Raw genomic sequence first — 26628 nt, forward strand, 5'->3', positions numbered from 1 at the left:
TTTGTAAGACCCCAATAATACTTGGCTTAACAATACCCCAAGCATGTGATTATTAATGCTAAAATGTACCTACACAACATTTACTTCAATAATTTAAACATTGATGCATGCAAAATAATGTTGCATAGCTCTCACCATTTCTTCTTCATATTAGACTTTCTAATTGGTGGTATAGTCCTTCATCTACAAAAGTTAAAAAAGAAGAAGTTAACATCTTCTTTTTGACATTGGTAAAACCGTTGGGTCCCATTATAGAGGCCTCCCGTATGAGCTACAGCACTAGTAAAGAATTTCAAAAAGTGAGTTTTTTAAATAAAATTTGGCGACAAAGTGCTCCCTCGCTTTTTTTAAAACAAAAAGTGAGTTTTATTCTTCTTGGTTTGACAAAAAAGCGCTCTCTCTCTCTCTCTCTCTCTCTCTCTCACACATGCGTGCGTGAGCTTTCCATGTAGTTAAGGCATCTTGCTCGCCATGCTCGCCAGCAGCCAAATCAAGTGTGCAGCTTTCGGCAGAAAGTCTGGAAATTCTCGGACAACAAGATGACAAAGTACGATGCCATCGACTATAGAGTCGGCGCGAACAGAGAGAGAGAGAGAGAGAGAGAGAGAGAGGTGGAAGTAGGTCTGGAACCGGAACGCAAACCAAAGCGCCCAAAACATGCTGATCGATTGCTCGCATTGCCGGACGCCGCTGGTGCTGCCGCCGAGGGCCAAATCGATCCGGTGTGCCGTTTGCGGCCGCGTGACGCAGGTGAACATGATTCAACCACAACAACGGCCCCCGCCCAACCCGCAGCAGTACGCTCCGCCCACGCCCAACGCCCACGGCCCCAAGAAAGCCCTTATCTGTGGCGTCTCTTACGGCCACACCCGCTACCAGCTCAAGGGATGCCTCAACGACGCTATGTGCATGAAGTACCTTCTCATGAACAAGTTCCATTTCCCCGAATCCTGCATCCTCCTACTCACTGGTACACTTCAAAAAACCAACAGTGCCTTGTCTTTCTTCTCAAAAAAGATTTGCTCTAGGAGGTAGAAATCCACGTGGAGACACACAATTGGCTTATATTTGATCATCAGCAGGCCTTGCTGTGGCCACATGCACGGGTCACATTCACATAGACAAATTTGCACACTATCCTGTGGCCCTAGTGACATGATGCCATTGCATATCATTTAGATGATGAATCAAAGCCTATCAACTCTTAAAGACTTGGGTCACCTTCTATGGAGTGACCCCATGCTTGTTCACATTATCTTGTTGGATAGGGGTTCCATGGAAAAATGCTAATCAGTTTCTGTTCATATTGATGTGTTAAACAGAGGATCAGACAGATCGTCTTAGGCTTCCTACAAAGCATAATATAAAAATGGCAATGTATTGGCTTGTACAAGGATGCCAGCCTGGCGATTCGCTAATTTTTTACTACTCGGGTCATGGGTCTCAACAAAGGAATCGTGATGGTGGAGAGGTCGATGGCTATGATGAGACAATTCTGCCCATGGATTTTGAAACACAAGGGATGATTGTGGATGATGATATTAATATATCAATTGTCAGACCATTGCTTCCTGGTGTGCGACTGCATGCAATTATTGATGCATGTCATAGTGGAACTATGTTGGATCTGCCTTTTCTTTGTAAAATGGACAGGTAACCAACCATTCAATTATGTCCTTCTTTTATCAAGGTTTTTTGCTGAAGTTTTTATGTTGTGATGATTCAAATCTAGATGCTACCTTGGTTTCTGCTGTTACAGAAGTAGAGCTTTCTCGGAATGACCTCTTAAACTAGCTGATTGCAAGCAGGACAGTAGTAAATATTTTCATGTATACAGAACTTAGTTCAATTTTGCGAAGGTCCTCTATGTCTCATTTAAGTCCAAGCCAGTGGGGCCTTGTGGTTCACAAGGAAGAAAAGTAACCTTAAATGTAAAAGGGAAGGTTTTGAGGATCGAGCTGAGGAGAGAAATCATGACAGCGTAGAAGGCGAAAAGTGAAAGCCAAGACACAACATTAGCAGAAAGATCGGGCAAAAAGATTCTTGATTCATATAGTAGATAGAACTGTTAACAACCCTATGCTAAGGTGAAAGACGGTGAAGGAGGCTTGTCATGTGCACACATGGACATGGCTAATCTCTAAAGTTGGCAGCAGATAAATAATTGGTTAGGGCAATAGCAAGTCCCTAACAGGCACCGAAAGGCATCCTTTTGGACCAGGATCAAGTCACCCACGCATAGGAGGTGTTTCACTTCAGGTTAGCTGGAAGCCTAATAAATGAACTGGGGAAGACCCAGTTTGGTTCTGGCCTTTCCCCCCCGAGGTGGGTGCCTTGGGAGTGGACTGCGAGAAAGTCTTGGGCTTTCCTCCATTGTACTTCATCTCAGCACTCTGCACAAGTGAGAGTGCATCCTCGAAGGTGGGTGGCCATACGCACTTCCCATAGGATTTGCTTGTCAAGGCCAAAGAGGAACTGCCCTTTCTTGTCCTTATTAGAAATGCCCGATTGCAAACATAACTTTGAAATTTTGTTGGCATATTGTATCAAGGCATAGAGGAGCTGCCCTTTCTTGTCCTTATCAGAAATGCCCAATTGCAGGACTAGTTGCGCGTTTTGATACGCCCTCGTGAACTTGTCTTCGAGTCGCTCGGTAGAAATTGCTCCGTAAGATCTTAGACGAATTCGTCCCAAACATAAGCTGCCATACCTAATCTGCTGTGGGTATGAGCGCACTGAGTCCACCATGGGATGGCTTCGCTTTCTAAATACCAATTAGCCAAGATCACTCTGTCAGTATCATTCTTCTTAATAGCAGCAAAATAAACTTTGAATTGATGCGACCAAGAATAAAGGGTCGTGGGGTTGAGTTTACCATTATACTTACTAAAGCTCCTCCTCTTGGGAGGATGACCCGAGGAAGAAGCAGGTGTTACTCTTGCATCTAACACTGCAAGAAATCTTTCATGCTCCATGTGTCATCTAGCGTCTTCTTGTGTGGCAACACGGGATGCTACCTCACAGTCTTCCATCAATTGAATCTCCAACGCTCACATCTGTAACTCGAGTGGCGAACTCGGCTACAGTAGTAACCCTCCAGGACGGTTACCTGGAAGAGGATCTGTTGTCGAATTTTGGGAACAAGAGGGAGAGAGAGGAGGAGACAAAGAAAAAGGGGTTGGAGTACGGATTCTTTCCTCCAGGGCCAAGATTTTCACCTTCTTCTCTTCCAACTTGGTGTTCTGGTTGGCAAGTGCTCGCATCATAGTCTGAAACATCTTGTGCACACTTATGTCTATCGTCCCCCCGAAGGGGTGCGTGGTGCTCCTTGTTCCGAGTTTTTTTGTTCTCTCTCTTCGTCGAAGTTTACCATAGTGGGAATAGTCACGTCCTTTTTGGACCGCAACAAAACCATCCACCACTATGCATGTGGGACACTTTCTAAAGGCTAAAAACCAACCGTCCTTTGAGGGACATGAGTCACATCGAAAGGGGTGGTCCTCCGGAGTCTAGAAACTAACCACACAAGTGAAAAAAAATTCTGGTTTTTCGACTGAATCTTCACTCTTGAATTAGAAGGCTTTGATACCAATGTCACATGTGGAAGCTTTGGGAGTCTTCTCTCAGCCCTAAACACCTTTCTAGGAACACATAGATGCAAAACACAAATGGAAGATGGAGAGAAGAGAGAAGTATAGCTGAGTTTTCAGTATATTCATAACATACAAAAAGGGTATAAATCTGGCAAGCCATAGGCTGCACAATAAAAAGGTTCTTGACTCCAAAAAGTCATAGTCTAAGGATCCAATCCCTACAGGACTGAATGATCCTAATGATCTTTGCTTAACCTTTTTATAGGCTCTCCATATGCAAGGGACCTGGTCGACCTGCTGTCAGCTACCACCCAACTTGTTGTCCACAATCTATGTCGGTCAGCTACAATAGCTATAGGCCGACAATCCTCTTGTACTATCGGGATTCTTTTGCATACACTTGAGCCTGGCTAGCCCTAATTCATTCTGTGTTTCTACTGCTTTTCAGAGATTAGCATGGCTAAACTTGATGACGGGATTCCAACTTCTGACCCTGGATGACTGTCATCATCCCTTTGTCCATCCTTCCCTTCATGGAAACCTTTTCTTTGAAAGCCCTATATGTGATGCATGTGGCAAGGTAGGTCACCTTGAGAAGAATTGTTGGTAAAAGGAAAGCAACAATCCAATGTAATGGTGGAAGCAACTCTTGATGATGCTCCAAAAGAACATCTTTTCTAGATATAATGATGTCTATGATTATGTTCTATGTCTATGATCATATTATGTCTCATGTCATATTGATGTACTCACCTCTAGTCACCGATGATGTAGGCTAAGTGAATGTATATGTGTCTCCATCAATGGGGAGCAAAGAATGCCATGTTATGTATGTGCGTCCTACTTTTGGGATGAGACCCATTTGGACACTAAAAGGGAGGGTGTTAAAATGTGGTACACATCATGCCTTGTATGAGGCACATGTATGTGGGAGTAAAGTAGATGGAGCCCAGGATGTTATGAAATTGGAATGGATGCAAGCTAAGGTTATTTAGGCATATGAATGGATGAATGTAAAAGGTGGTCAAACTTCAAAAAGTAGGCTTATGGAAAGTGCAAGGGTGCACAAGGAATGTGAGCATTTATGAACACATAGATGGCACAAGTGTGCATAGAACATGTGGATGTGAGCTCTATGAGAGCTACATATGGATGTATGAAAGTCATTGTCATAATGCAAAAACGTGAGTTCTTGATTAGTACTGATTTATATCTTAATCTTTACAATTAGCATCAATACTATGTACTAACTATGTCTTGCTTCATTTTCAATCCACCATAGTCTTCATTGCCAACACTCAAACATCACTTAGCTAACTCAAATTCCCTTATTTCAACAGAGAATGTACTGACGAAAATGCGCAGAGCCTCAAAGTTGAAGTAGAAACCCCTATTATTGACAGCTTGATACCATAGGTGTTGTTAGAAAAGCTCTTAGGTCCTCCACTTGCACCAGATGTGTGTCTGCAGAGATGTGCATGGATAAATATGTGCACACAGCAAGCCCTCAGTTGTGGTAGAGATTAGAGACGTTGGGTCTTGACAGGCAAGAGGTCTCGACTTGGAACGGTAGCTGTTCATGGGCGACAGCTGCTCTTAAGGCGTATAAAAGGCTTTTGCCATTGAACCATTAGACTCATTCAGTTTTTTATGGATTGGGTCACTAGATTAGGACTTCATGGAGTTAGATTACGTTTTTTATGGGGCAGCCTAGGGCTTGCCAAGTTTGTACCCCTTTTGTACATTATAATATTGAAAACTCAACTCTCTCTGTCTCTCTTCTCTTCATCTTCTGTTTGCGTTTTGCATCTACATGTTCCTGGAAAGGTGTTTAGGGCTAAAGGAAGACTCCCAGACCTTCCGCATGTGACATTGGTATCATAGCATCAAGCTCAACAAGGCTAAACATTGATGGTGTCCTAGATGAAGGTGCACAGTCCAAGGAGAGTAACACAAGACATGGAAGAAGTTCCTCCCAGGAGGTTGGTTGGTGGTGTTCCACAATACCCAAGGGGAATGGCAACCATGTGAATCGGATACCACTTGAGGCATACTAGGAAAGGCTTTTAGGAAAATGGTTCTAGGGGATGATGATCATCCAAGGGGTGGAGTGAGAGTGTTCAAGGACACGGCTAGGGGACAATGTGGAATAGATGCACATATCTCCATCAGATTTGGAGTTAAATTAGAGATAGGGTAAGCTTGGGCTTGTTTCGATGACAACATAATTTGGGCTATTACATGTCCCATCCTTCCACAATGGTTACATTTGATGTTGAAGAAAGCAATCGCTTTCCTGTTTTTCCTGTTTGTTGAGCTTTGTTGTGCACCTTTTACTTTCTTATCCTCTTCAAACAAGGACGATTCAACACTTTCAAGAGTAAGATTCGGAAGATTAGTAAGAGTTGCTACCACCGAAGAAAACTCTCGAGGCATGCTTTTGATTAAGACAACTATTGCATCTTTCTCATCCACAGGTGCCTTGATACCTGTAAGTTTCTTGTGGTGGCCAAAGGTTTATAGGGTTATGTATCAGGTGAAGATGTACGCCCTAGAGACATAGCACCTAACACACGTGGCTATGGTGCTCAATAAGCTGCAGCACCTACTTCTCCCTCACTAGAGGAGAAGAGATGGGATACTTGTGATGCCCAAGCGATGGCTTTGGTTGCTATGTCAGTAAAGCGATCGATTATACCGCATATCAGGTCTTGCATGGCCTCACGATGAGCTGGGGATGTATTGGAGACCATGTATCAAGCTAAGAATGAGGCTAGAGTTTCCTTTCTTAAAAGGGAGTTGGAAAATGTGTCCATGGAAGATGGGGACAGCATGGTTGATCATCTTACGAAGATCCACGATCTTTGGGAGCACTTGCTTAACATTGATGAAGTCATTCTTGAAAAGGAGTTGGTGTGCAGGACACTATCATCACTACCAAAAACTTACCTCAACTTCCACACATTGCTCACTTTGTCTATGCAAGGAAACCGGGAACCAACCTTGTTTGAAGAGTTGGTTGGTTTGTTGCTACAAGAAGAGTAAAATCAGAAGAACAAATCTTCCGTTATACGTGGCAATGTTGGGGATTTTGTTGCCCAAGGCAAGGACAAAGGAAAAACCAAAAGCAATTTTTAGCTTTCACAAAAGGCTAAGAATGATACAAGCAAGCCCAATAAAAAGGACAAGTGTCACTATTGTAAAAAGCTGGCTCACTATGTAAATGAGTGCAGAAAGCGGCTTGCAAAGGAGAAGAAAAAGGAAAGGAGCATGGCTGTAGATTCTTCTTCGTCACTTGTAGTGAAAGATAACACGTCTATAAATCTTGTGCAAGATGAGTGGACTTTTCTTACTTGCAGTTATGATGCATCATTAGAGCATCTGTCTCTTAGTGTCAATGAAAGACTCGACACATGGTACTTTGACAGTGGTGCTTCTAAACACATAACCTCTCGAAGGAATTTGTTTAAGAAGCTTACGGTTGCCCTTGAATGAAAAATGGTAACATGTGTAAATAATTCTTCTTATCCACTCAAGGGACTTGGTGAGGTGAGCCTCAAAACAGTAGATCGCGATTTATATCTTCTAGATGTATTGTATGTGCCTGGGATTAAGAAGAATTTAATGTCAGTCTCCTCTTTTGCTAAAAGAGGATATGCAGTGAATTTTGAAGGTGCATAGTCAAGGACCGTGAAAGTGGCTATGCATTAGTTACATCTGGCACATTGTACCATGGGTTATATCAACTTGACATGTTTGATAGGAGAGAGCATGACTCTCATGTGTGTTAGCGTGTGAAGGCATCCTTAGGCTTTATGACCTTTTATATATTCATACCTTTTCATGTCCCACTTTTCACATATGTGCATAAGGTTACAACTACCTCCTCCTTGTATTCAACATGCATTTTTTTGAATATTAAAGCAAGCAATGAAGTTTTCAATGGCATTCAACAGTACGTTAATGGTAGTTCTTCCATTAACACTTGGCGATCCTGCTTCATTGATTCCTAGCATGACGATGACTTTCAACTTGGTGTCAATGTCGTCTCTACTGCTTGATTCGCTTGGAGTTTGGACCCCAAAGACTCTTCTGTCTACTTTGAGTTGCCGCCGTTAATGGCCTGAATGTCACATGCACACCCGTGCCATGGCTTAATCTTTAGTATGAATAGCATAATTGTTGAGAAAAGCAATGTGTGAGGGTGCAACATGAATAGAGCAAGGGGAGGAGCATGCACATTAGAAAAGGAACAGACTAAGGGTATATTGGCAAAGGTTGATTTATTTGGTCATTTGTAAAAGGTTAAGTCAAAGGTAAAAAAGGTAGCACATGGAAAGTGCAAGGGAGCACATGTAGTGTGAGCATTTATGGACACATGGTTGGCACTAGGGTGCACACAAAGCATGGATTGAGAGCTCCATGAGAGCTATAAAAGAATGTACTTTATTGTTTAGCATTAAGGTTAATCCTCTTCACTATTGTTGTCTCTCTACAATGAAGGCTATCATCATCTTCAATCCTCCCTAGCCATGTGATTTATCAACATGGTATTAGAACCAAATTACCCACTTTACTTCCCACACTTAGCTTACTAAGGTCTAATTACTAGTATTAAGCCACTAATTATTATCCTCCTACACCCACATCCACTAGTACTTGTGAAGGCTGATTCTCCCAACTCATTGCACCATTTCCCTTGAGACTTTAGAGGTCTCTTTAGCACCCTTAGGTGCATTTATGGCTGAGTGGAATTAGAGAGTAAAGCGAAGGATCTTGTGCTATCATAGAGGAAGCTACCGGCACCCTGTTTTGTTGGAAAACGCTGTATCTAGAGCTGCCCATGTTTTCAACCTAATTCCTCCTATTTGTGGCCTTCTTGGGTCCTAACTAATCATTGTCTAAGAGTTATTGAAGGAGTCTGCCGCCATTCACCCAATTTTTTTGCATTTTTCTATAGTTCAGTTTTCTATGCAGTTCTTAGTGTGTCCATCAAATTGGGCCAAGCCCTTTTGTGGGCACTTAGTGCATGTCCTGAGGCGTCTATAGCTTGAAGATCATGGACTTCAATTAAGTACGCGCTTCACAACATTGAAAAGACCAGATGGTGATTTAACAGTCATCTCGTGCTGTTTTTTGAAGAAATTGAGATATTATTTCCAAATAGCCTACTCCTCTCATCGAAGCCATCCAATGTGCATGAAAAGCCCCATGAAGAATTGCTCCTACAAGCTCAATTGAAGGCTCCAAGCTCACAAGCTTGCTAATCATAGTTTTTGGACACTAATCTTATCATTAAGATATAATTAGCAATAATTGGAGTTAATTGGGAGTAAAATTGGAAAATTGAAACTAAGTATTGTATTAAGAAATGGTCAGTTGCATTTAAATCTCCCTTGTATTGAGATTAGACACTGACCTTGAGTAGTACTCAAGTGTTAAGAACTTCTCAACCCTAAAACGACTACTTCATTTGTAATTGATAAGTTCAAAGGATAGTCCTTCCACACATGGCAAGTCAAAATCAAATTCATGTTAATGACGGATGGTCTTTGGGGCATTTGTAAATGGAAGGGAAAAATGTCCGGAGAATGAAGCTTCAACATCCGAGCAACTAGGCTCATGCTATGAGCAAACAAATATTTGAGCATCAATGCTCATAGGTACAAGGGTACAACTTCCAAAAGTGAGATTATGTAAAGGCCAACATGGTGTCATGAAGGCTAGAGAAAGCTCAAGCTCAAGGATCGTATGCCCAGGATTGTAAGCAAGTTAATCATGACACAATGGTCAAAAGAACCTGAACATGGTTGCAGGAGACAGACAGGACAAGAATCATTGCAAGCCGAGCTGGTGTCAGTAAGCTTATCTTGGTGTCAAGATAGCTAGGGCTTGGCTTGACCAAGAAAATCTTGTCCTCAACAATGTCGATAACATGGATTGGAATGGCAAATGATGAGATTGGTGTGATGAGAGGCCAAGTGGAAACAAGTTCATGAAGATCGATGGGGTCTACCTCCTTGAAAATGGGAATATCATTGGGAACTCTTGATAAAGCGACGGTAAAGAAGGCCAGAACATACTTGATTCAGGAGAAACAGGCAAGTGTTGCATTGTCTTGAAGGCATCTACATTCGACTTAGATAGGAGTCAAGCGGGGACCAACGCAATAGTGTGGTACCTCGCACACATTGGGGCTTTGGGGCACTCTCGAGCGAGGGCTTGAAGTCTGGGCCAAAAAGATAGATAAAAATACAAAAATATGCATAGTTGTAACGGGTTAGACACTAACTTTGCTCATGGATATAAAGCAAGGTTAAGACCTCCCGCTTTCTTATTTCTTAGTTGCACGTAGGCACTTGTTGGAGATTGATACAAAGGTTAAGACCTCCCGCTTTCTTATTTCTTAGTTGCACGTAGGCACTTGTTGGAGATTGAAATAAACATGATGCAAAGCACTCATTCCTAGTTCGAAAATCAATTGATGGGGACGTCAATTCCATAAAGGGGGGGTGTATGTGAGGTTGGGAAACCAACCCGAGACCCATGGGGCTTTGGGGGTATGCTTGACTGTGCCGAAGATCATGCATCTATATAGAACGCACTCACGCACCGGGTAGGGCACATTAGGCCTCCCGGGTTGCCGAGGGGGTTACTAGGTGCCGAGTGCCCCGGGGGATGCCCTCCCCACCTTGACGGCGATCGTGCCAAAGCGGAAATGGAACCGATGGAAACGGCGAAGCCGTCGGGACAGCGAGCCGTGCTGAGCCGACGGGCCGATGAGGCCGGGCCGGTTGGATCATGGATTCGAGATGGATGGAATGACCTGAGACCACAAGGCCATGGAGCCGGGCCGGGGATACATGAGAAGGGTGTGACCCGACAGGGTTATATCATGCTATGAAGCGATCAATGGCTGATGGAGCCGAGCTATATCATATATTTGCATGATGGGACGCATTGCGGCCCAATGTCCGGGACCCCGATCATGGGGCCCATGACATACAGGGAGTCCTTCAATGGAAAGGACAAGGGGTGAAATCAAAAGCCCAAAGGTAGGTACACCAGCGGTGAGGGCTGCTTACAAAAAAGAAGAAAGGAAAAAATTTAAGGAAATAAAAAAGTGGGAAAAAAAAAACGGGCAGCTGCTGTCAAAAGTGCGTAGCGGAAAGCGTGAGACATAGGCACAGAGAGAAGGAAAACAAATCTGCATAATGATGAAGAAGCAATGATACAATCAGCCCTGTGCAAGGGGTGGTCCCCGTATGTGTGGGCATGATGAACTACTCTGCTGAGGGAGGACCCGGGCCTGGAAGCCCGTGTCAAGGTGAGTACAAATGAGGAGGCGGCAAGCCTTATATAGCCCCAAGATAAGCTGGCCGACTTGCTCCAGAAAAGTCTCACGACTGGACAAAAATAAACATGTGATAATGGGTGGCCAACCCTACAACCAAGGGCCTAAACATGATGAAAAAATAAGGTGCTGCACACTACCAGGAGATGAATAATGCTAACACCCCCTCTCAGATCCTGGGAGTGAAACCGGTCCAAGTAGCTGGAAAAGGAAACCTCCAAAGCAAGTCGAAAAGTCGATCTGCTCCCGCCTTTGCCACTTGCTCCAAGAAACTGCTCCCGATCCAGAAGGCCAACAAAATCCAAAGAATGAACCACCAGATGTCCATATCTCCAACCCAATCTATATCACACCTGTCACACAATGTGCTCGCTCTTCAGCCCAAGAAAGGATGTCGTCTGACTCTCTTCGCAGAGATACAGGAGCTAGAGATCTTTCATTTCTTCATAAGTAGAGATAGCCCTGTCTCATGGCGGCACTTCAGAGAGCCTCGGACCCCGACACCTATTGCAGACCCACAGACATGGCACACATATGCAGAGGGCCTATACCATGCCCCACAACAGCCACCTATACCTCAGCCACAGGAGCCTCGACCTACCACAGCTAGCTTCTTTACCCACTCGATGGTACAGGAAGCTATCCGGCCGCCTACAGCATGGACGGGCCGCCGACCATATGGGCCTGCAGGGTGAGCATCTCATATATGCAGTAGATTCTTTAGCTCCTTTTCTTGCACACTTGTTTAACAGGGCACTAGCAGAGGGTTTGCCTGCGGAGTGGATGATGCACACCATTGTGCCGATTCACAAAACAGGGGATATGCTCGATCCGAGCAACTACAGGACGGTTATGGTTGGCCACGTGCTGGCCAAACTCTATGGTGCAGTGCTGGAGCAAGAGCTTAGCTTATATGCTGAGCGAGCAGGTTTACGCTCATCAGGGAAGGCAGGCTTCAGGAGAGCTTTCTCTACCACTGACCATGTATTCACTTTGAGATGTATGATTGATCAGGCTAGAGTGAGGAAGAGAAAGCTCTATTGCTGCTTTGTGGATTTCCGCAAGGCATTTGACACAGTACCACGACAGAGGCTCTTTCAGCGCCTGCAGTCTCTTGGCATACCAGCAGATATGACATGGGGCATCTATGCTTTATATGAGCAGGTTTTTGGGCGAGTCAGATGTCCAGGAGGTATGTCCGAGACTATTGCTAGCACCATTGGTGTGAAGCAAGGATGCCCACTTTCCCCCACGCTATTTGGGTTATACATTGATGAGGTGGCTGACTTCATTACACGGGGAGGCGGAGATGGAGTTGATTTAGCAGGTACCTCAGTACATATTATGCTCTATGCTGATGATATTGTATTAGTGTCTGAGTCTCCAGGTGGTCTACAGCAGCATCTACATGCACTCCATGATTTCTGCACACAGAGGGGTCTTACTGTGAACCTTGGGAAAACCAAGGTTATGGTCTTTCATACATCGAGATAGGGCAGGAGTCAACTGACATTCACTCTCGCAGGATGCCAGGTGGAGGTGGTGACATCATACGTGTACCTAGGGGTTACCTTCTCTGCAACAGCCACACGCTTCACCATGGGTTCAGCAGCCAGAGCTAGATTGACACGGGGATATGCAGCATTGGCTATGCTAGAGAGACAGTGCCACCAGGCGCATTTTCAGGAGCCCCGGACGAAGGGGTGGCTATTTGACACATTAGTCACACCGGCATTGATGTATGGAGCAGCGGTATGGGCGCCAGGCCTTGCTACCCATTGGTGGACACAGATAGAGAGACCACAGGCCCTCGTGATGGCACGCATGATACGCAGCAATGGGTCAGTACCTCATGACATTATTCGAGCAGAGTTTGCTGCGCCTCCTATGATGGTAGAGGCCATATTTCAGACTATATGCGTGCTAGACAGATTCAGAGAGATGCCACAGGACAGATTGTCATACAGAGCTTTTGAGGCATCTAGACAGCTGGCTGAGGCAGGAGACAGAGGATCATGGTATGCACAGGTCACACATTGGTTCTCACAGCATGGCCTAGACATGGATCATCTACCACCATTCCAGTATGACAGGGATGCACCACATATCCGTCTCTCTTATAGTGAGAGGAATAGAGTATTGAGACAGGATCTATGGTAGCTCTATACACGAGAGACATGGATATCGCCTACACAGCCTCTTCCACCGAAGATGCTATACTACAGAGATCACTTCATGAGTATCACTGATGATGGATTTATAGAGAGGCCTAGATACATGGAGGGCTTTTTACCACACGGCTCCCGAGTGGCTATTGGTCAGCTCAGAGTTTCATCATACCGATTGGAGATTGAGACTGGCAGAGCAGCACGGATCCCCCGAGAGAAGAGAGGAGGTGGAGAGTGAGGAGCATTATGTATGTAGATGCAGAGCATATACAGCCATGAGAGAGAGATATCCCATTTTATTCAGAGAGCCACATTCCCTACGCCGGATCTTTGAGGCAGCAGACCAGCGCATACTGGGGAGATTCATTCTAGACATACAGCGCCACAGAGAGACATTATTACAGGCTCAGACAGCTCCAGAGGGGGGGCGACAGACACAGATTACTACATTTTTTCAGAGATCCATCCCCCTCCCAACCCCTACACGGCAGGGAATTACTCTCCAGAGAGCAGAGACACTTAGAGCCCGCAAGAGACAGAGGACACCTGGCTTTCGGACACCACGCCTATACCAGAGAGAGATGACAGAGATCAGAGCTCAGTTTCACAGAGAGGGTGCGGAGCGACTGGCTCGCTTCAGAGCACACCCAGGCATGTTCTTCAGGGAGCTGTGGACACCCCCTTCACTGATGTATACCATTTTATACCCCCAGTATGGTACAGGATGGAGCTAGCTAGGTTGCATATCATGATTGTATACTCCATGCATATAGCTTTGCATTCTCCTAGTAGTAGAGCTCCATCCCTTGCACACCCAGATTTAGCTTTTTTGTTCAGTACTTTTTCATTTTGTTGGGATGATAGAGGATACCCCATACAGGTACTTCGATTTGTCTCATAGGCCGAGTTTGGTCTTTTGGAAGACGCTAATAAAATCTTTCTTTCTTTCTTTCTTTCTACCTCCAAGAAAAAACTGCTCCTTAGAGAACATCGCCAAACTGTCTCCCTGTTGGCACCCCCTCTAGACACCCTAGAGGCCCACAATGTCTACATCAGCCCTGGTACTCAAGCCTCCAACTCTGAGCTTGTTGAGCACCAATCTCCAAATACAAGGTTTCCGGATCTCCATGTATCCCTCGGTCCAAGAATGCCTCTCTGTCCTGCTAACACTCCAAGTGGAAGAAACATACCTCCAACACTGTAGCTGACAATCCTGCTGGCACCTGACCTTTAAAACCTGTATCCATAACTCGCCGTCGCGTGATGGGACTACTACTCACACACCCCTATGAGTCACCCAATCACATGGCAACACCCCTTGAGCTCTTTGGTGTTAACTATGGCACTGAGCTCAAGAAAGCTCTCCTGCCAAAACCTGACACCCCCAGCTGGCAAGCTCCCAACCAACTAGTCACGTGTCCATGTGGAACCAAACATCCACAACTCATCATCCCAAAGCACAATCTGATGTCAATCATGTGCTCCAAGCTGCTGCTCCACTGGTACCTACCTGTACCCAATGAACCTGTACACCTGCCATGCATCTTGTTCCCATCCTGCAACTGAGCAAGTACCTGTGAACCTCGACAACAGCTCTCGTCACTAAGTGACCTAGCCTGCCTTTGCATGAATGCCGATATCAACCTGTACACCGAGCTCCCAAATCAATGCTCATCCTAGGGATGAAGACTCCTGTGCTTGTACCTTGTAATCCAGAAGGCCATATGCCTGGGGAATAGGAGTGGCTCACCTTGCCAAGTAACCACATCCCCCTCTCAGGGTGAACACCCTGAGAACCTAAAGGAAACACCTGTACACCAGCAAGACTCTGCTGAACTAGCACAAACTCATAGACCCCCTCTGCTATCGAGGAAGGACTAACTGTCTTCCACACACACCTCGAGGATGAGAATCCAAGTGTGCACCCATGAGTCTGAAAACTCTGACAAAGCAAAGATTGGCCGAGCATGGGCTCAAGGCCATGTGGGAAGGCACCATTCCTGAAAAAGAACACCTGCCTCCACTGCCTCCAAGAACGCAGATGAGATAATGCAAAAAACGCTGCTGTAAACAGCCGGCAGCACGTGTACCAAGAAGAAGAGAGAGAAGAGGAAAACACAGCAACTTCAGCACCTCCGCTGGCTGCCCCATATCTGCAGAAAACGCAGCCAGGGTGTCTCCCCTGCTTGCTGCCCCATATCTGCAGAAAACGCAGCCAGGCTGTCTGCCCTGCTTGCTGCCTCATATCTACAGAAAACGCAGCCATGGTGTCTCCCCTGCTTGCTGCCCCATATCTGTAGAAAACGCAGCCAGGCTGTCTGCCCCAACTCTGCAAAACGCAGCCAGTAGGGACTGCCATGTACCTCCTTCAGCCGCCTAGACAAGGCCAAAACGCTCCCTCTTCCTCTGCAAACAGCAGTATAGAAAAACACAGAAATCCTTCTCTCTAAAAAAAACGCCAGAACACCTTCTATAGAAGAGCCTCAACCCGGTGCTCTGATACCATGTCAAAAGTGCGCAGCGGAAAGCGTGAGACATAGGCACAGAGAGAAGGAAAACAAATCTGCATAATGATGAAGAAGCAATGATACAATCAGCCCTGTGCAAGGGGTGGTCCCCGTATGTGTGGGCATGATGAACTACTCTGCTGAGGGAGGACCCGGGCCTGGAAGCCCCTGTCAAGGTGAGTACAAATGAGGAGGCGGCAAGCCTTATATAGCCCCAAGATAAGCTGGCCGACTTGCTCCAGAAAAGTCTCACGACTGGACAAAAATAAACATGTGATAATGGTGGCCAACCCTACAACCAAGGGCCTGAACATGAGGAAAAAATAAGGTGCTGCCCGGGATAAATCTGGGCATCCCTGATACACAACTTGGGCACACTACCAGGAGATGAATAATGCTAACAACTGCTGGGCCATGGATTGCCAGAAGGAAGGGTGAGGTGTACTGGTGTAGCTGGGTGCCTTGCACAGGTGGTGGGCAGGCCTACGGGTCTAGACTCTAGGCTCCAACGGCAGGCTTCTGAAAGCACAAAGAGCTGCACATGTTGAATGAGGCTGAGCGGATGGTGCTCAGGGGGTGTGCAGCTACAGATTGACGGGGCTTCACCAACCAGCTCGTAGTATTTTTGTCTCACTCTGGTTTCTACACAGGTTTTACACTCTTTGTACGCAACATGCATGCATCTATCTATCTATACATAAATGTACAAAAAATTTGCATCTATACATAAATATACAAATAAAGCTTGCTTACCTGCATACACACCTGTTCTTCAAATTTCTATGCATACCTTTTGTTTTGTAGCCCATCTAAGTCTAGTGGAATTTAAAGCCTTATATTGTGGGTTGAAGATCCATGGTCATGGATGACAGAAAGGGGGTTGATGTGTTTTGTATGCTTTGTGCAAGTTATTCGTGTATTTTGAAGCTAGCCTCTAGCTAAAAAGGGGGTTGATGTGTTTTGTATGCTTTGTGCAAGTTATTCGTGTATTTTGAAGCTAGCCTCTAGCTAAAAAGTCTGGCTTGAAACTGGTGTTCTCTTTTCATACTTGTTGATATGCTTGTCTTGTTTTCACATTTCACCTCAGTTTTGTAAAAATCATAATACTGTCTATTTCTGGTGTGACAGCCAAGGCCAGTGTGTATGGGAAGATCATCGACCCCGTAATGGAATTTGGAAAGGAACCAGCGGGGGAGATGCTTTTTGCTTCAGTGGTTGTGATGATGATCAAACTTCTGCTGACACCCGTGTAAGGCATTTTTAGGTTTTGAAAGGAGGTCTTTGTGGAAGTGTTAACTATTTTCGCTTCATTCTGGTAGTTTTGTGGTATGCTCGGCATATTGTGTATTTGTTTGCTGACAGAGTGTGAGGTAGAGGGAGGGGTATTACATGTTCAAAAAGCTGCGTGTGGCTCATAACTTTTGGAGAAAAGCGGTGGCCCTGTAGAAAAGGGCATCTAGAGAGCTTTCTTTCCTGCCTAGAAAGGCTTAGCCTATCAATATGGAAATGACATAAGAGGCAGCAGTTATATTGCAACACATGATGGTAAAACAAGCAAGGTACAAGTTACAACCAGGCTGTACGTGCAGGGTTCATGGTGAAAAGAGTGGCCCGATTCTCGCTGGTACTTCAACCGTCACTTGGGTTTGTAGGACCTTCCTGCATTTCTGCAAACTTTGTGTCGAGTTGGATGTTGCTGTGGGCATGTGCATGCTCTCATTTTAATTCCCAAAGCAAGCATGCACACATCCAGTTTGTTCCATGCATCCACACACATGCAGGTAGACAGTCCCTTATTTCCTGCAGATCCAAGCTTAGCAACTTTGATAAACATAATATCCAAGATGAGGATTGGCTCTGATGGCGAAATAAGAGTCATGTCCTTACTGACATGGTCTTTTTTACATTCGTTTATGCCTATTATCAAAGTTTCTTTAAATCTGTTGGTGACCAGTATTTTGCAAGTAAGATTTCAGTCCCACCCCAGCCCCCTTTTTTATGGGATGGTTTGGTGGTGTTGGGGGGGGGGGGGCAGTGTTATATTTGTGGACATCTAGAAATTGTCAACATATTGCGTGACAACACTATAACAGGTTCTCGATATGACCCATTTACAAGGATGTTCTTGCACTTATTGAAATAGGCCTTCATAAGGACTGTGGCACGGGTACTTAGCATATCTTCAAGAAAACAACAATTTCACGTGTAAAACCTTGAGAAAATCTAAAAATAAACAAAAGAGAGAGAAGACACCACACTAGGGGTTGAAATAGCCTTGGGCTGACCCCCCCCCCCCCCCCTCCTCGCGGTCCCTCCTTTTGAGTTATATTAGATAATACTCCTTGGAGGAGTCTTGAGTATAAATTCTTAGAGCTAGAGAGCTCTCTTGTCCTTTTTTTACATGTCTCAATAATGAGAGAATAGTTGAATTTATAGTTCTTTCCTATGAGCACTTGAGAAAAGCGCTTTAAAACTCACTTATAGTTCAAAAAGTATCTTTTTAATAATAAAAGCTCTTCTCTTTTTAGTCTTTAATAATAAAAGCTCTTCTCTTTTTAGTCTTTAAAAGGCTTTTAATCTTTTGCCTTCCAAAAGCTAGTCGCATCATTCCAAGCCTATAAGGTGACCTTGCGCTGCTATCCTGCCATGTTTTAGTACCATGTCACCATCGCCACGTCACCTTTTTTATTTCAAAATTTTATTGGTAAACCTTTATTTATTTATTTTGAGTGCGTTGCATTTTTGCATATTAGCAACCTGTATTTTGATGCTTCGGTGACATCCCCCCAACTTATTAAACAGTTGTCCTTAACAGTTAGGTCTTGCTTTTCTCTGTTTTATTTGTTACTGTGGGCTGGACTCTTCTCTCTTTGGCTTTTGAGACACGGTTTTTCATGCGGAATGTCCGCCTCTTCTCTTGTGCTTGCTTGGCTTTGAGGAGCATCTTGCACCTCTAGAGTCGTCCTCAGGCAGGAGTCTCCCAGCATGATTCTCTTCTTGTCAAGATCAACAAGCACCTGTTATATGTTAAGAAACACAAACACGTGCACACATGCTCGTCCTTGGGTTCAACCGGGTGTCCCTTACCCTTGACACACATACACAAATATACTCACAAGCATAAATCAAATAAACAATTGAATGCACAAATGGTTCCTTAGTTTTTTTTTTTTTTCCAGAAAGGAGACTTTTATTAAGTATGAAAAAAATTTACAAAATGGAGAGGTCGCCCAGGACCACCGCCCGAGCTCTGATACCATGTCAGAATACGCAGCGTAGATGATGACCAAATTTGGGAACACGAGCAAACACAGTGCAGAAAAACAGCAATGGAGAGAGAGGCGTATAACTCTACTATATATACACAAGAAGAATCCCGAATAATGATACAAAAGTGGCAAGGGCTGTGGGGCCATTTTATAAGGCCCCCATAGTACAGTCGGCCTGCTCTAGGACAACCGACAGGCCTATAACCTCCATGACCAGTATCGCATACCAGTCGGCTAGTTGGAAATGTGTCGGCCAGCACACATGGGTGGTCGTGGACCTGAAGCAAAACGATCAGCGACCTCCAGCATAAACAAATGCAGTCGGCCAGCATCAGAGGTCCACTTGCCACCATAGGACTGTCCCCCAAGCCACAGAAAAATGGGAAAAATATGGGGAGTGAGGAAAAATGAGAACAACACCTACAAGGGCGGGCGCACCCGCAACAGAGGCCCTGGTGTCTCAGTAAAGATAGGAGATGACTTCTAACACCCCCTCTCAGCTCCTGGCTATGAAACCAACCATAGGGAGTTGGGGTGCCACCTGAGCAAATCCTGAGATAGCGACTTCATGAAGAGGTCCACCGTACTGTCCTCCGTCGAACAGAACTCTAGCAAGATGTCATCAGCAACAATCTTTTCACAAACAAAGTGCCTATGGATGACTGTGGGTTCCTCCAGTGGAAGCCCAATCTTGCCATGCAACCTCTGCAGCCTCACCACCTCACAAGAAGCATCCACAAGCAGCCCGGTACTCTGCCTCTGTCGACGACAAGGCAAAAGATGACTGTCTCTTACTGCTTCATAAAACTGCTCCTGGGCTTGAAGTAGATCTCCTCGTGTTTGGATCTCCTTCTCAATCTGCGTCACTCCAACCGTGGAGTCGGACTCCATCCATCAATCCCCCTGCTGTGTAAAAGAGTCCATGATCCTTCGCATGCTGCAGAAACCACAAGATACGCAATCCTGCCTCCCAAAGAGTCATCTGCAAACACGAGCTCATCAGCCTCATTAGGAAGCTCCCGCCCAAACTGGTATCCATCCACCAAATTGAACCATTCTGCTTGCAAGTCAAAAGGGCATCATAATGCTCACAAGGATCAACACCTGTTACGGTGGGAAGCCAAGTCCTGGAAACCTGCTGAAGACCACGCAAGGCCTTCTGAAACCTGTTAACCACCCCCTCTGAATCCGGAATCACAAAGCTTGGAGAATGTGCAACAACCACCTCCTTTTGCAAGTAATCAAGTGCCACCTGCCTGGCTTTCCGAGAGGTCCCTGTGGAAAGAACATCCTCATCTACAGGAGTTTCTTTGTCCCGAATGCTACAAGACATCAGAGCATAGGTCACCTGTAAAGTTTCTTCTGACTGACAAACACAAGAACCACCAACATTAGTACTTGAAAGTTCTTGCTAGCTGCTGCCATCAGTAAACTGGCAAGCTATCCACTATCTGGTCCGGGAAAGCTTGCACTTGCAGCGTATCCACACTTAAGTGGCCACTACCAGACTTCCACTCATCACAAACTGAGGACCTGGGAGAGAGAGTGCTGAAAGCTTGTAAACTCCATTCTCCACTTCGCCTTCCCAAACTACCTGGCCTGTTGCCTTGTCTCAGAGAGTAACAAAATGCTCATCAAACTCCACCAGTACGCCAGTCTTGCAAACCTGATGCACTGACAATAGATGAAAGCCAAGTGACGGAACATACAACACCTGGGAGGAATGCTCCCCCCCCTCGGCCATCGGGAACTATCTCCAACCTGCCCTCACTGTGAACTAGGATAGTGGATGTATCCCCAGTAAGAATGTGACCAGAATACCTGCAGAGATCCTGTAAATCTGAACGGGAAGGAGTCATGTGCCTGGAAGTAGCATTGTCTAGAATCCACTCCCGAGGATCCGTTGCAGAGAGTCCTCCAACCTCCTCCGTGCCTGAAGAAAATGAAACATCGGTGTCCATCACCTCCAAGTACACAAAAGCCGGAGTCTTCATGATTGCTGCTGAGGAATCTTCATCCTTCTCGGTCTTCCGCTTGGGACACTGCCTCCAATAGTGGCCTTTCTCGCCACAATCATTACAGGTTCTCTCTGCCTTTAGTTTCTCGCGGTCAGCGACGGACTTCTTCTCAGAATACTTCTCCGATGAAGTCTTCCCTTTGCCCGTGTTACGGCCTTTCGACCGTTGGCCAGTTAAGGCCTCCGGAGTCCGAATCTCCGCCCTGCGGAGGGTTCGTGAATCGTTCCTCCTGGTCCAAGACCATAGGCGCAGGCTCCTCCCACGTGATGAAGCTGAGCGTGCCACTGGTAATCAAAGACGAGTAAAATGCTGAGTACTGAGAGGGCAAATGCGACAGCAATGTTATGGCCATGTCCTCTGACGATATCTCCTTCCTAGCCTGGAGAACTTCGTGTTGAAAAGCATGCAGCTTGTTAATATACTCCTGCATCATCGACGACTTTGCAGGGCTCATAACCCGCATCTGTACTTCCAAGGAAATCCTCTTCATGGGCGATACCTTGTTGTAAAGAGAAGCCAAATGCTGCCATATACCTCTGGCCAGGTCATATGATTTACATGATTGATTACCTGCGGTGTACAGTTGAGGAAGATAAATGAACGGACCTCTGGCCAGCGTCATATGCTTTACATGATTGATTACCTGCGGCGTGCAATTGAGGAAGATAAATGAACGGACCCTGGCCTTGACACGATCCCACAACTGTGCCTGTGCCTCCCGGTCCTTACGAATCGATGGTAACTCCCCTTCCTCTACTTCCGGCCGTGGAACCCCAACAATGATAAAATCAATAAGGTCGTAAGACTCCAGAACAGACTCCATCATAACCTTCCATATGCCATAGTTGTTCCCGTCCAACTGACGGTCCACCGGGAACGTGGGGAGTGAAGGGATCTTCACATGCCTGTCAGCCATCTCTAACAAATCTGCCATTGTGGGGATGTAATCTGAAAACGGGTGGGTGGGTGGGCGGGAACAAAGAAGAACTTACACCTGCAAGTGGCTGTCCAGCAAATCAGCCCGCCTTCCTCTTGCTTCTTCTCTTCCGGAACAGTCCACCAATCATCAACACAACAGTCCCCCTCTTGCTCACACAAATCCCAAGAACTATCAAGAGCCTAGGGCTCTGATACCATGTTAGAATATGCAGTGGAGATGATGACCAAATTTGGGAACACGAGAGCAAACACAGTGCAAAAAAACAGCAATGGAGAGAGAGGTGTATAACTCTACTATATATACAGAAGAAGAATCCCGAATAATGATACAAAAGTGGCAAGGACTGTGGGGCCATTTTATATGGCCCCCATAGTGCAGCCGGCCTGCTCTAGGACAGTTGACAGGCCTATAACCTCCATGACCAGCATCACATACCAGTCAGCCAGTTGAAGGTGTGTCGGCCACAAGATACGCAATCGTGCGTCCCAAAAAGTCATCTGCAAACATGAGCTCATCAGCCTCATCAGGAAGCTCCCGTCCAATCTGGTATCCATCCACCAAATCAATGAACCATTCTGCTTCCGAGTCAAAGAGGCATCATACTGCTCTCAAGGATCAACACCTATTACGGTGGGAAGCCAAGTCTTGGAAACCTGTTGGAGACCACGCAAGGCCTTCTGAAACCTGGTAACCACCCCCTCTGAATCCGGAACCACAAAGCCTTGAGAATGTGCACCAACCACCTCCTTCTGCAAGTAATCAACTGCCACCTGCCTGGCTTTCCGAGAGGTCCCCGTGGAAAGAACATCCTCATCTACAGGAGTTTCTTTGTCCCGAATGCTATGAGACATCAGAGCATAGGTCACCTGTAAAGTTTCCTCTGACTGATGAACACAAGAACCACCAACATCAGTACTGGAAAGTTCTTGCCAACTGCTGCCATCAACTGGGAAGCTATCCACCATCTGGTCCGGGAAAGCCTGCACTTGTAGCGTATCCACACTTAAGTGGCCACTACCAGAGTGCCACTCATCACAAAACTGAGCACTTGGGAGAGAGAGTGCTGAAAGCTTGTAAACTCCATTCTCCACTCCGCTTTCCCAAACTACCTGGCCTGTTGCCTTGTCCCGGAGAGCAACAAAATGCTCATCAAACTCCACCCGTACGCCAGTCTTGCAAACCTGATGCACTGACAACAGATGAAAACCAAGTGACGGAACATACAACACCTGGGAGGAATGCTTCCCCCCTCTGCCATCGGGAACTATCTCCAAACTGCCCTCCTTGTGAACTGGGATAGTGGATGTATCCCCAGTAAGAATGTGACCAGAATACCTGCAGAGATCCTGTAAATCTGAACGGGAAGGACTCATGTGCCTGGAAGCACCACTGCCTCTGTCAACGACAAGGCAAAAGATGACTGCCTCTTACTGCTCCATAAAACTAGTCCTGGGCCTGAAGTAGATCTCCTCGTGTCTAGATCTCCTCCCCAATCTGAGGCACTCCAACCGTGGAGTCGAACTCCATCCATCAATCCCCCTCCTGTGTAAAAGAGTCCATGATCCTTCGCATGCTGCAGAAACCACAAGATACGCAATCCTGCCTCCCAAAGAGTCATCTGCAAACACGAGCTCATCAGCCTCATCAGGAAGCTCCTGTCCAATCTGGTATCCATCAACCAAATCAATGAACCATTCTGCTTCCGAGTCAAAGAGGCATCATACTGCTCACAAGGATCAACACTTGTCACGGTAGGAAGCCAAGTCCTAGAAACCTGCCGAAGACCACGCAAGGCCTTTTGAAACCTGTTAACCACCCCCTCTGAATCTGGAACCACAAAGCCTGGAGAATGTGCAAGTGTTAGAAATCTAGCATGGTATCACACAAAACTAGAACATGGGAAAAGTGCAAGAGGGATGAAGCAAACTGAGATTATTCCATTGATGTGACCCCTTGAATATATAGGGGAAAGTACAAGAGCTGAGCATGAGTGCATATGGGATAAATCCCTGAGTGCCACGTGGCATACACTGAGATGACCAAGACTAAAAGTACTCCTAGTGAGCACTTATTTCCAACACCCTCCTTAAGTGGACACTAGGAGGAAGACAAAAGACAAGATTATAACATGACAAAAGATAAGACCAAGACAGAGAGACTAGACAAGGATTGAGAGACAAGCTAGAAGACAAGATGGACAAGACTAGAAGACAGACATAGAGACTGATAGACTGAGAGACAAGACATAAGAGACAAAAGATCCTGAGACACCCCTCCTCAAGTGATATCCTCATATGGGTCCACAAGGGTAGGGACAAGAGTGGATCATAGACAGAGAGAGAGAGAGACAATCAGCCAGTAGAGTGGTCCCACAGAGAGAGAGACTTTTAGATAGACATGAGAGAGACTGACAAATAGAAGATAAATGGGGACATAGACAAAATGCCAGAGACATGTGGGTAACTAATCCACAAAAGATAGGCATATAGACTGATAGACAGAGTGTCAGAGATATATGACTGTAAGATCACACAAGATAGACACATAGACAGAGAGACTGACTGACTGTAGATAGACAGAGAGATGGACCTTGATAGATAATCCCTCCTCAAGGTCAATCCTCCTGCTAGAGTGAGTAATGCAGGGGTGCCTCTTGGATAGGGACAAAGATAAGTCCATGTAGACATGACATTACCCCATGATCTACATCATTGGTGATCAATGGTGGTATATAGACAAATATGAGAGAGATGGGAAGGTAAGTCCAGAACAGGGTCCTCTTTGGCCGACATCATGTGGTGACCAAAGTAGGAGAGAGAGAAAAAATCTTTTTATGCAGAGAGCAAGGGCAGAGTACCCAAGAAGAGATGCCAAAGATAAATAAATGAGAGACAGCATCAGAAATGAGAAGGTCTTACCCCTATTTTGATGGGCAGTGTCTGTTCTCTTACAAGATAAAATTCAGTTCTGAAAATTAATTTTTAAGAGTAAAATAGAACTGAGAATATTGCAGCATACAAAGGATAATCCATTTTAGTTTTTACCTCAGGTCTTCCACCCTTTCAAGCCCATGTGACAGACATGCTATCCAGGGGGTAACCCGAGAGAAAGGCAGCTGCAAACAGAGATTTCTTAGAGGAAATGTTGCTGCAGAGAGAGAGGCATACGGGCCTGTCAGAAGCAAAGGAGCACCAACTCATACCTTGTTTTGATATAGGAGTGGAGCAGCCAGTAGAGAATATGTCTTGAACAGAGAATGGGGGCTGCCCATATTGAAAACGAGTTGTTGTTGCAGCACCAGCAGCAAGAAAGGTGTCGACAGAAGCGGCCTGCTGCTGTAGCATAATGGAGAAAATGGAGACGACCCCAGGGAAAGAGAGCAGGTCGGCGTGCTTGCTGAACAGAAGCGGTGGCACTTGGCACAGAAGAGAGACGAAGAGGAGAGCCCTTTGATTGAGCTTGGCGAAGTCGACGCGGCCTGTTTCAGCAGTATAGAGAAAGGCGACACTATAGCGGGCTGCGCTGCCTCCGCTATCTCCGGCACCACCATCGCCGCTGCAACCGCCAACGCTAATGCCGTCACACCGGCAGCCAAAAAAAAAAAATTCCACATTGAAGACCTTCGCCTCCCCATCACCGGCGCTCATGGTGAAGCGACAGCCGGAAGGAGAGGTTTACTAGACGGCGAAGAGAGTGAGCTATTCAGAAGGGAAGACTTGGCATGGGCGCATGGAGAGACAACGGTAGAGAAACTGAGAGAGGCAGCTTGTGGCAGATCAGCAACACCTCAAAGAATAGGAAAGGAGAGTAGCTAGAGCTGGATCTAAGACCCCCGATGGGGCAAAGCTAAGAAGGAAGCTAGACCTAGAGAAAATCTATGGCTAGATCTAGACTAAAGGGCTGAGGAGAAGAGGAATCTACATGGCTCTGATACCATGTTAGAAATCTAGCATGGTATCACACAAAACTAGAACATGGGAAAAGTGCAAGAGGGATGAAGCAAACTGAGATTATTCCATTGATGTGACCCCTTGAATATATAGGGGAAAGTACAAGAGCTGAGCATGAGTGCATATGGGATAAATCCCTGAGTGCCACGTGGCATACACTGAGATGACCAAGACTAAAAGTACTCCTAGTGAGCACTTATTTCCAACAGCAACAACCACCTCCTTCTGCAAGTAATCAACTACCACCTGCCTGGCTTTCCGAGAGGTCCCCGTGGAAAGAACATCCTCATCTACAGGAGTTTCTTTGTCTCGAATGCTACGAGACATCAAAGCATAGGTCACATGTAAAGTTTCTTCTGACTGACGAACACAAGAACCACCAACATCAGTACTTGAAAGTTCTTGCCATCTGCTGCCATCAAGTGGCAAGCTATCCACCATCTGGTCCGGGAAAGCTTGCACGTGCAGCGTATCCACACTTGAGTGGCCACTACCAGACTTCCACTCATCACAAAACTCAGGACCTGGGAGAGAGAGTGCTGAAAGCTTGTAAACTCCATTCTCTACTCCGCCTTCCCAAACTACCTGGCCTGTTGCCTCGTCCCGAAGAGCAGCAAAATGCTCATCAAACTCCACCCGTACGCCAGTCTTGCAAACCTGATGCACTGACAACAGATGAAAACCAAGTGACGGAACATACAACATCTGGGAGGAATGCTTTCCCCCTCTGCCATCGGGAACTATCTCCAACCTGCCCTCACTGTGAACTGGGATAGTGGATGTATCCCCAGTAAGAATGTGACCAGAATATTTGTAGAGATCCCGTAAA

General features: G+C 45.8%; 1 protein-coding gene across 1 annotated transcript in view; it reads left to right on the forward strand.

The window, feature by feature from the left end:
- The first annotated feature begins 526 nt into the window (after positions 1-526).
- LOC147630675 (metacaspase-1-like) overlaps positions 527-26628 on the forward strand; it is a 45299-nt gene continuing 19197 nt past the window's right edge. Inside the window, exons 1-3 of the mRNA XM_086810612.1 lie at positions 527-970; positions 1323-1653; positions 16751-16871. Coding sequence (XP_086666738.1) covers positions 658-970; positions 1323-1653; positions 16751-16871 — 765 coding nt within the window. The 5' untranslated portion in view covers positions 527-657. The remainder of the gene's footprint in view (positions 971-1322; positions 1654-16750; positions 16872-26628) is intronic.

This window comes from Cibotium barometz, chromosome 16, assembly GCF_041138505.1.
Source record: "Cibotium barometz isolate CiBa-2024 chromosome 16, ASM4113850v1, whole genome shotgun sequence".
In the NCBI taxonomy this organism is placed as follows: domain Eukaryota; kingdom Viridiplantae; phylum Streptophyta; class Polypodiopsida; order Cyatheales; family Cibotiaceae; genus Cibotium; species Cibotium barometz.